Here is an 11,139-nt window from a genome sequence, read left to right as displayed (position 1 = left end):
TCCGGCTGGGGGGCCACTAAGAGGGGATTCCAAGGGCTGAGGCCGTGCAGCCCGGGAGCCCGCAGCGCTCCACGAAGCAGCAACAGCAGTTGATTGACGCCGCTGGTGCACGGTCCTCCCCGCCCTCCGGGGTGCTTTCCCAGCCATCCCCTACGTGTTTCTTTCCAGCCCCTTCATTCTCTTTCCAGAATCCGGGAAAACACCTTCCTTCCTATCTGACCGTGGCGGAAAATACCCGGGGGTTTTCCTGAGGCTGCGAGCGGGGATTCCCTCTCCACGACCGCGCACTTCCCACCCCGCTGCCCAGGCGGAGGGCGAGCGCCGCGGAGGCGCGCGGGGCCCGGGGGCGCCCGACCCCGACCGCACGCGGCCCCGGCCTGGGGGAAGGGGCTGGAGCGCGGGAACCCGCCGACCAGGCTCGCCCCCATTGGTTGGCGCCTCCGTGGCGTCACGTGTTATGCTAATGAGGGGGAGTCTCATTGGCTCGGCCCCCGGCGGCCGCTGCGAAGGCTCCGGGGGACCCAGCCCGCGCCCGCTCGCGCCCGCGCGGACCCGCGGCCGGGGCTGCCCCGGAGGAGGCGCCTCCACCCGCCGTGCAGAAAGCGCCTCCCAGCGCGCCGCGCCCCCTCCCCTCTTTCGAGGTGCCGCGCGTGTCCGGCTTTTTTTTTTTTTTTTTTCTTTTTCTTTTTTTTTCTCTCCCGCGAAGTAACTTTTGCATTCCCGCCTCCCCCGAGTCCTGGGGACCAGAGGCGGTGCCGAGCCTGGGGGCGGTTCCTTGGCAGCGTAGATTCTTGTCAGAGCCAGACTTTTGCTCCTGGGCTCGGTTTGCATCATCCCCATCACACCCTCTGGAGAGAGGAGCCAGCCCCCTTCAGCCTCAGCTTCCGGCTCCGAGCGCCCCCTCCCCCGCCCAGGCCCCCTCCCCTGCCCCGTCCCCCCAGGGGGCCCCGCTTCTTGTTAGTCCCCCCCACCCCCACCCCCCCACTCTGCAGAATTTCCTTCCTCTCGCCCTCCTCCATCCGTCGTTTCTATGTTTCCCACTCTTTGAGGAAGGATGGTTGATTTGGAGAGCGAAGTGCCCCCTCTGCCTCCCAGGTACCGATTTCGGGACCTGCTGCTGGGGGACCAAGGATGGCAGAACGACGACAGGTGAGTGGTGCGGGGCAGGCTTGCTCCGGCAGTCCGGCTGGCGCAGATGCCGCTCCCGGGGGGACAGAGGAGAATAAAAAGGGAGCCAGGGACTGGGGGAGGGAGTGAAGGGACTCTTGGATGTGTCTCTCCATTTTGACTGTATAGAGCAACTGCCACAGACAAGGAGCTCTTCCTCTTCACTTTCTTATCCTTGCAACGCATTCATTGCATTTATTTGCTACTCTTTTGTCTGTCTACGCTTCTCTAGGGTGTGTATAAGGCTGCTGCGAGGGGTGCCGCACATGCAAATGGCACGCAGTGTCGGTGCCATATAATTTTCATTTTTTTCCCCCTTTAGGGGTTGCTCCTCAAATTTGCAGACGTATCCAAGTTGGTAGAAAAAGCACATCAGAAACTTAAAATCTCCTGCACCTGTTTACTTACTGCTTGTCAGTGTCGTCTTGTGAAGGTGTCCACCTGCTACTGGGAATTTTATGCTCTTTAAACAGTTGATAGTTGAGTTGATAGACAATTGGTTTAAATATGTTAACAGGTAGTTAGGCAAAATGACGTTGTCGCCGGAAAATACTCACTTTGAGCAGGTAACTGTGATTTGTAGTGGTGTCTGTGTAGCATGACCCAACGTTTTTGTGATTAATATATTTTTGACCTAACTAGTATACATGTCACAAGATTAGAACTAAGTTTCAGAACTAGAGTATTTATTACCAGCAAGATATTGCTCCTGTGTTTTATCTGTAGCACGACTGCTTTGCCTAGTCGAAGTTCTGAAATTCCTCCGCTCTCTGATTCATTACTTAAAAGGCACATTTTAGGTTTCATTGAATTTAGTATTTTCTGGAATAGTCATTTCATGTATCACATGCCATATATTTTTGTCTTTAAATAACCTATGTATACTAACTAGGCTCAACTCAATTGAGATATTTCCTTGAAGTTCAGTTTGGTATTAATGTTCTATTTTAATTACATAAAAGATCCATTATTGGTCCTATTCAAAATCTCCTCCCCATTTGGCACTGGCCAATACTCTCCTTCTCTTCCTCACCGTTTTAGCTCCCAAGACCACCTCCTGTCCCTACACACAGGGGCTTTTATGTTGGGTGTCAATTTTGGACTTCCTCTTTGGTCTCATATTAGTAATTTAAAGGGATATGGATGTTTCTCAGAGGGTAATATCTCAATGCAACTTCTTTTTAAAGGCAAAACACATGTATTTGTTGAAAATTAAAAGAACAAATGCCAGTTCACCAGTATCCTGGGAAAGTAAGCTGTTTTGGGTGACTGAAGATAAGGAAATGAATATTTAAACAAATTGCCATGCTAGTTGACATTTAAATAAACCATATTAAGCCTGGTTAAGTGGGTTATCAAATGCACCATTGTGTTCATAGTGATTGAATCTATATTTGTTACTTCAGGACCTTAGGATCATCATGTAGAATAGGAGTCCTCACTGTAGAAAGTGAGAAATGGATTGAATTCATAGAGGATATATTTTGGGCTTTGTGGTGATAATATTTGTTTTTTAATATTGTATGCAAGATATTCATTGTTCATGAGGTTCCCCTCATTTTTCTAAGGACGTTGACAGATATATTTCAGTAACGAGGAATTTTGGTTAGTTGAATACTACCCAAGTAAGTCACTGCTATATTAAAAAACATTTTATACATCCAGTTAAAATATCTGTTATAACGAAAGTTTATGCTAGCCCAAGTTTAATGTAAAATCTAGGCCATATTTACTATTAAAATGAGGTATTAAACATTAAAAAATTGTTCATCCTTTTGACTTTGTGACTTCATGAAAACTTAATATTTCATTTTGGCTCCATTTGTTGGTCCATCTTTGAAGACAAGATCCTTGGATGAATAGTGAGTCAGCCTTCAATCCTGTGCTTATTTCCTCACTAGCTGAGTCACCTTGGGCAAGTCATTCAACCATTATGAGACTCAATAGTTTTATTTGTGTAAGGTACAAAACTAATAGCACTAAGCACTGGCTGTTCTCATGTTAGCTATGCTAATGGTGTATGTGTGTGTCTGTAAGGGTATATGTGTGTATGTATGAATTTTAGGAACTAAGAAACTAAGTTTCTGGGAAATTAAATATTTATCCTGGTAATATGTCTTGCAAGTGCAAAGATGATGTTTGGGTTCTGTTCTTTGTGACTCCAATTCTTCAAGAAGCTCCTAAATTCTTTCCATTTAATTTGTTTGAATTTGTAAGAATCATTTTGTAGCATCTAGTACAGTTTAGGTGCCCATTAATTGTTAGTTCCCTTCTTCACTTCTCATTAGCAGTTTTCAATTCTTCTTTTATTTTTCTTCCGAATCCTGAATTATTAAGCAGTAAGTTAAGCAATCGGTTTTGTCTTTATTATGCTCACAAATTCCTCTTTGCAACTGAGTCTGAGTAGTCTAATTCGACTCAGTTATCATGGACTCAATTCCTATGGAGTTGAAGAAAAAGCACTCTTTCATAGAAGAATAGGTAGATGGTTTATACTAACAGATAAATTTAGTGCTTTGTCCATATTCTCTAGGCTATTTTCTCTGAATATGCTCTGCCTGAAGCATAGGCATGCTCCTATCCCCCTTCCTTACCCTCTAGTCTCAGGGGCTCCCCAGGTCTTGGGGTGCAAGCCAAAGGTGCCACTGAGTAAATTGTTAGATAAATACCTTAGCTTTCTAACTCCTTGGCTGGAATAATTCTGAAACCTGTTCTACACTGTGTCCAGTGGGACTAGTACCAGTTGCCCACAGATGTAATTGGTTTGATATTACAACCTTTATTGGCTTTCTTCTCCCCTCATCCTATTGGTATTTTCTGGTATCAGTTCCCAAATAAACAGCTGTTTCTGTGCTTATCTCAAGATATGCTTCTGGGAGAATCTGAACCAAGATTGGGTATCTTCTCTATCCAGGGTTACATTCTAGAAATGATGGAGGAATCAACTGATGGGAAAGTAGACACTTTCTACCTTGCTCTTTAGGTTAAGAATTTTCAATTAAATCTTAGTAGGGTGTGATTGACTGGCATGTGAAAATGAGTAAAGCATATGGTAGATGTATGAAGGAGTGTGGTAAAAGAGAGCATTTTCTACACTATAGATTTTAGATTTTCTACACTATAGATTTTCTGTGAACTAACCTTGAATAGTCCGCTTAAATTTATACTGTATCACCTTTTAGTTGGGAAACACACATGCTTAAGGTCACATGTAATGTAGATGTGACACATATTATGTATAGACTGTGTGTATGTATTAATGTCATCTTTACATAACTACCTCTCTCTGATTTGCATTCTGTTAACCTTTTCTGCGTAGGACATAAAGGAGCAGAGTTAGACATAGCATTGTAGATAACTGCACATTTAGCACACAAATAACATTAGTTTTCTGAGGCCATGAAATAACTTTGAGAGTTGCTAAATGAGAAAACTGCTAATGCCTAGAGATGTCTGTTGCACATATGACTCACATTTATTTCTTTGGCATCCTGAGTAAAACACAAAAATCTAATTCAAGTGGCTCATGAAATATTTCTTAATGGTCATTTATCCATTCAGCTAATCTTTGACTACATGCTGCATCTCAGGGCCTTATTAAGTTAGGTTTTAGGAAGAACAGAAGGAGGAATGTGAAACAGTCCTGGGTCAGGAGGTGTTCACAGATACAGTTGGAGATAAGCTCCCCTCCCATGAATATTGACATTGTTTATGTATGATGATGTTTTTGCAGAATTTCAATTTTAAGATTGCCAAGAAGATTATGTACCCTTTGTAGATTAGGATAGTCAGTATTGCTTGAAAATAAAGTAGCTGAAGTCACTATATTAGGGATGGCTCAAAGTATTCGATATATTTTGAATCTAATATTTAGGATACTTAGTATCTTCAAAGATACCCCGTGATTAAAACTAATAGGACTAGAGACTGAATTTAACTGGTTTTATATGGAAGCCATTCTGTAACGATGTAGAATTTGCAGCAGCGTTCAAATCTATTGTTTACTGTTTTAATATTTCTATGATTGGTGAAACAATAAAGATTTAGAATGTTCTCTTGCAGTTAACGATTGGTAAATTTCAACTTTTTTAAAAAAGATTTTCTTTATTTATCCATGAGAGAGACAGAGAGAAAGAGAGAGGCAGAGACGCATGCAGAGGGAGAAGCAGGCTCCCCACATGGATCCCGATGTGGGACTCGATCCCTGGATCCCAGGATCACACCCTGAGCCAAAGGCAGATGCTCAACTGCTGAGCCACCCAGACGTCCCAATTTCATCTTCTAAATGCCTTAAGACAGAACAAGTCCTCCTCATCTTCATCATGACTTAGTAATTTAAAGTTTGGAACACAGTGAACTTGATGTGGATAAATTGTCATGACTGTTGATAAATTACTGCTAGTGGACAATTTGCAGTTGCAGTCATACAGGAGTAGGGCTTTTATTTAACACCAGTCAGTTTTCAAATATCCGGTCATTTGTTTCAACTCCAGTAATTTTAAGTGTTATCTTTCATATTTTATAGGTGACATTTATAGTAATGTAAGCAAGTCACCTAATGCATTGTAGTAATTGAAAACATAAAAGGATTTCAACAAGGAGTACAATCCAATGAATTAATAGTTTAAGAGGGATTTATAAAATGGTGAAAGTGTTTGGATAGCTTTTGGAGTATGTGTGATTTTAGATATCTACAATGCAAATGTATTAATTTATATAATAAAGCAAAATTGGAAGAATGGATTTGGAATGGCACATTTATATAATCTACCAACTTTATCTTCCTTAATAAAATTATATATTATTTTGAAAAGTAGCCATTTGATGTAAAGTACTTATTCTAAACTTGTTAAGTTCAAGTCATTAAATACACTTTTAAAATATCTTGTCATAGTAAAAAGGATGAAATGTTATTTCTACTGTTTAATTATATAAGTGGAATCAACTTTGCATATGCAAAAATCTATAAAAATGATTTAAGCATTTATTATTAAGAGAATCTAGATAATGCTGTATTTCTTAGCACTGTCTATTATATTAAAGGAAATCAGGCAGCCCTGGTGGCTCAGCGGTTTAGCGCCACTTTCAATCCAGGGCATGATCCTGGAGACCCCGGATCGAGTCCCACATGGGGTCCCTGCAGGGAGCCCGTTTCTCCCTCTGCCCGTGTCTCTGCCTTTCTCTCTCTCTCTCTCTATCTATCTATCTCTATCTCTATCTATCTCTATCTCTATCTCTGTGTCTCTCATGAATAAATAATAAAATCTTAAAAAAAAAAAAGGAAATCTCCATAAGGAAATTAAAAAAATTACCTACTACTGAAGTAGGTAATGATGCAAACAATAACTTTAGATATATATAGTATAATACATAAAATGCAGAGAAATATGCATTTTAAATAATTTTTGTTTATCAATAGAATTCAGACAATTAATATTTTATATAAAAATGTGTATGATTTCTTTCTTTTGACCTGATCTTATAATTGAAATGTGGCTTTTCAGATTACACTGAATTTATTTATTTATTGATTTATTTACTTACATAGAATTATTTTAAAGTTTGATCATTTACGTACTCTCTTATGTATATCCACTTTCTGTATATGCTAATGTGTTAGTAATACCTGTTCTGTGAGTATTACACTCATAACTTTTCAGAGCACTTCTATATATAATAAGTCTTGAATAATGGGAATAATGGAGGTTGGAATCTAGAAATTCATTTTCTGTGTTATTTTGAGGATATTAAACTTTCTCCCTCCCTCCCTCCCTCCCTCCCTCCCTTCCTTCCTTCCTTCCTTCCTTCCTTCCTTCCTTCCTTCCTTCCTTCCTTCCTTCCTTTTTCTTTCTTTCTTTCTTTCTTTCTTTCTTTCTTTCTTTCTTTCTTTCTTTCTTCTTTCTTTCTTTTCTTTCTTTTCTTTTCTCTCTCTCTTTCTCTCTCTCTCCCTTCCTTCCTTCCTTCCTTCCTTCCTTCCTTCCTTCCTTCCTTCCAAGAGGGAAGGAGCATGGGGCAGATGGAGGGGGAGAGAGAGAATCTTTAGCAGACTCCATACCCAGCATGGAGCCTGATGTGGGGCTCTGTCCCATGATCCTGAGATTACGACATGACCTGAAATCAAGAGTCTGATGCTTAACTGACTGAACCCCCCTTGCGCCCCAAGGAGAGTAAACTTTCTACAAATAGTTTCTCCATGACAGCTGCAAGTTAGTCTTGAGGATGGGTGCAAAAACATACTTTTTTATGGATGAACAAGAAAATAATTTCAGCTAACTTGTTTTATCAAAATTATGAACAAACACACTTTTCCCCTTCTCTCTTAGTAAAGTATCTCAACTTCTGCAGAAATAAATTTGGAAGGTAGTATAGGAAATAATACAAATGAAGGCAAACAGCTTTCATCTTCGTTATCAGTACAAAATAAAAATTAAAGTAACTATATTTAGTCATAATGCATACCTGCTTTTATTTTCTTGTTGTTAATAGTGGATATGGTATTTTTTTTTTTTTTAGATTTTATTTATTTATTCATGAGAGACATAGAGAGAGAGAGGCAGAGACATAGGCAGAGGGAGAAGCAGCCTCCATGCAGGGAGCCCGATGTGGGACTCTATCCCGGGACTCCAGGATCACACCCTGTGCTGAAGGCAGGCGCTAAACCACTGAGCCACCCAGGCATCCCCAAATATGGTATTTTTATTGGCTTTTCCAAATCATATTCTTGTTTATTAAAATGTTCTATATGTTCATAAATTGCTTTGTCATTGGTGGTATGTCTGTTTTTATTAGCATATTGATGTATTGCCAGTGTTATTTTACTTATGCACCTTCCTTGTCTACGATACTTTTAGAAAATGAAGCAAAAAAAATTTTTAATTGAAATCTAACCAGTTGCTTTATGTATTTGTAGTTTGAAATTAAGTTACCTTGACCTCTTGTGAGCAATATTTATTTATTTTTTAAAGTTTGTTTGTTTATTTATGTAAGCTCTGTACCCAACATAGGGCTCAAACTCATGATCCCAAATCAAGAGTTGCATGCTCTTCCCACTGAGCCAGTCAGGTACCCCATGTGAGCAATATTTAATACCTTTGATCAAGATGTTTTTAAACTAATGCTTTTATGAATTTTTACTGCTAATTAAAATTAATCAAAATAGTAGATAATAATCTAGAAAGACAATTACTTTTACTTTTTGACAGTCCTTGACTAGATATGGGTTTGTATTTTTATTTTTTTAATAGATCATGAAAAGAAAACAATTCTTTTCACAAGGATCTTAATCATCAGATAGCAATAAATTTGTAATGTAAGAGAAAATCAGTTGGAGAACAGAGTGAGAAGACAAGGTGCCATCTACAATGTTGATAACATCTCAGCCTTAGTACAAATTCAGAAGTGGATGTGTGAAGTTGTAGAAATTGAGATGTAAGTGAATGTACTGTCCAGGTAGAGTACATATGGATAAGCAAGGCCAGGAATGTCTGATTTGCATAGACCTCTTGTAGCATAGTGACCATGTGCTTGCTTGCAACAGAAATATAAAAACTCAAACTCTGTGAAGGCAAAGAAAATATTGTGAAAATGGCATTGGATCCTTTGCATCTGATCATTTGGGAGCAGACTAGTAGATTAGTAGAAGTTTCTGACCTTGATTCCATAGTAACTAGATATAACTATAACAAGCAGACTCTTAACGAGAATCTAAGATGTAGTATAATTCAAGGGAAAGAGGAACCATTGTATATACTTGGAAAAATAAATCATTTATGTAAACTAATTCAGTGCACCAGTGGTATTAGATTTATTTGTCTTCTTTACCTGGGAAGTAGAGATGGGTTTGGAGTTGGGAAGGGAATCAGAGCCTGGAAAGCCCTAGTTGCTTGAAAATAAAAGGGGAAAAATATTCCTGAGTGTGGGAAAAAAGGATCCTTAAAGGAGGGGGACTGAGGACAGTGAGATTTCTTTACACAATTTTGTCTTGGATTGATCATGTTTATCTTTATATATATTTTTTTCCTGGACAAATAGAGGCAGTAAAGTTAAACAGAAGCAGAAACCCTGACTGTCAAGCTTGGCTGGTCTGTAGAGGACTATGGCTGGCAGCAATCCCTAATTCTTTGACCCTTTTCTGTTTAGAGTATTCACTGGGCTTCTCTTTGGAACTGTGCTTTAGTATTCTGCACTCCTGTAATTATAGCATGGCTTTAAAGAGTGAAAATCATGCCCTCTGTGTCTGCATTCCTTGAACTCAGAGTTGTATTACTTCCAATTTTCATAGTATGTAAATACATTTAAAAAATGGATTTTGCATACAAAGCCCAAAAGCAGTGAATCTAAGAAATAAAGGACTGCTTGTTCTTGGCTTTCTTGCACTGGACTTTGCACAGAATCATAAAGATAAATTGTTATTACAGGGGCACACTTAGCCCATCTTGTAAATCACTGTGTGAATAGGGATAAAAGAGGATTAACACATTTCAACCTCATTTGACTCCCTGTGGGAAAACTTGTAGATTGTCCACATACTGCAAACAACCAGTTATTAATAACAAGGACCAGATGTGTGGTTTAATAATGGGCAGCCTGTTGTCTCGGGCCTGTCAAAAACTGAAATACCACTTGATCCCCTAGGAATCAGTGAGGGTGATCAGTAAGCTGCACAAGTACCAGTAAGGAATGATGGCAATGGCTCTAGTCACTGTCATAATATGCGGCGACTACTTTGGCGAATTATAAATGGAAGCTTTCAGTATTTTGTTTCTTTTTCTTGCCTGTCTCTCCACAAGGGTTCATGTGCCATTTCACCTATTTTCTGCTGAAAATCCAGAAGATCAAGTGAAAATGGATGATACTGCATTAGTACTTTTAAAGGCAGGTTACATTTATCAAGAGCTGAATGTATGCCACGCATTGTTCTATGCTTGTTACATGTATTATTTCATTTAATCTTCACACCAACTCTGAGGAGTTCTGTCATTTTTTCCCCTTTTTTATAATGTATTAGTTGAGGTACAGAAATTCATAAGTTACATAATCATGAGATAGAACCAGAATCTAATTATTATTCTTATCAACTATGTTATGATATAAACAGATGTGATTTAATGCTATTAAATAACAGACAAAATGCAAAAATATAAATGCTCTTAAAGGTAGAAAAAAATCATAGCATCCCTATCCCTCTGGGCCATATTACAATGATTAACTGAAAAGAAAAGCTATGGAATTTTCAAAGTTGATAATATTTTCTGGGAGAAAAAAGTGTTTTTTTCTTTAAATGTAAAGCATTGTTCTTTTGACAGTCTGGAGAGAGTGGATTAAAGTAGGAAATTAGTAAAATAACTAAAACAGATTTTATTTCTTTGTTTAAACAAAACTCAGGACATAGATGAATCAAAAAGGCATCATAAAGATCATATTAACAATACTCTTAAAGTGTTCACTTTGGAAGCTTTGGCTAAGGTCATCCATTTCCCATAGTTCTTTGCTACTTTAGTTAATCTACAATTATCTGTAGATATGACTAGGTGTTTTTTTTTTTTTTTTTTTATGTTCCTTAGTAGAACCTTGGAATTTCCTACTTATACCTCTACTCTCCAAAGTATTTGTACCTGGGTGAAATTCATTTTTCTTAACCACTCTACTAGTGATAATGAAAACTCTCTTGCAGAGATGCTGTGAGATTTAAATAGGGGTAATATGAAGTTATTGACTGAGCATAACACTTAGTCCTAGCTATCAATTTCATCTATTCCAAAGAAAATTTGCAATGGCTCATATAAATATAAGCAATAGCTTAAAATAAATAGAAAATACAGCAGAGAAAATAGATAAGGGGGAAAAATCCAAATCAAGTACAGAGTTGGTACACAATATGAATTCTGTGAGTTTCTATATAGGTCTTGGAGATGGGCCACGAGAATAGCCAGAAGAAAGAAGATATGATTGGTTGCATAAGATGAGAAATAA

At 38.8% G+C, this 11,139-nt stretch overlaps 1 protein-coding gene across 9 annotated transcripts in view; it reads left to right on the top strand.

Annotated features, from left to right (window-relative positions):
* The first annotated feature begins 554 nt into the window (after positions 1-554).
* Positions 555-11,139, top strand: part of KCNT2 (potassium sodium-activated channel subfamily T member 2) — a 374,999-nt gene continuing 364,414 nt past the window's right edge. For 4 of the 9 annotated variants that reach the window (XM_077887105.1, XM_077887102.1, XM_077887103.1 and 1 more), the window contains exon 1: positions 558-1,149. In XM_077887105.1, coding sequence (XP_077743231.1) covers positions 1,055-1,149 — 95 coding nt within the window. In that variant the 5' untranslated portion in view covers positions 558-1,054. Of the gene's footprint in view, positions 1,150-11,139 lie in introns of all 9 variants that reach the window. The other 5 variants (XM_077887107.1, XM_077887110.1, XM_077887106.1 and 2 more) reach the window with 5 other exon arrangements.

This window comes from Canis aureus, chromosome 38 (genome assembly GCF_053574225.1).
Source record: "Canis aureus isolate CA01 chromosome 38, VMU_Caureus_v.1.0, whole genome shotgun sequence".
NCBI lineage: Eukaryota > Metazoa > Chordata > Mammalia > Carnivora > Canidae > Canis > Canis aureus.
Note: the sequence above shows the minus strand (reverse complement) of the source record. Positions and strands in the feature narration are given on the sequence as shown.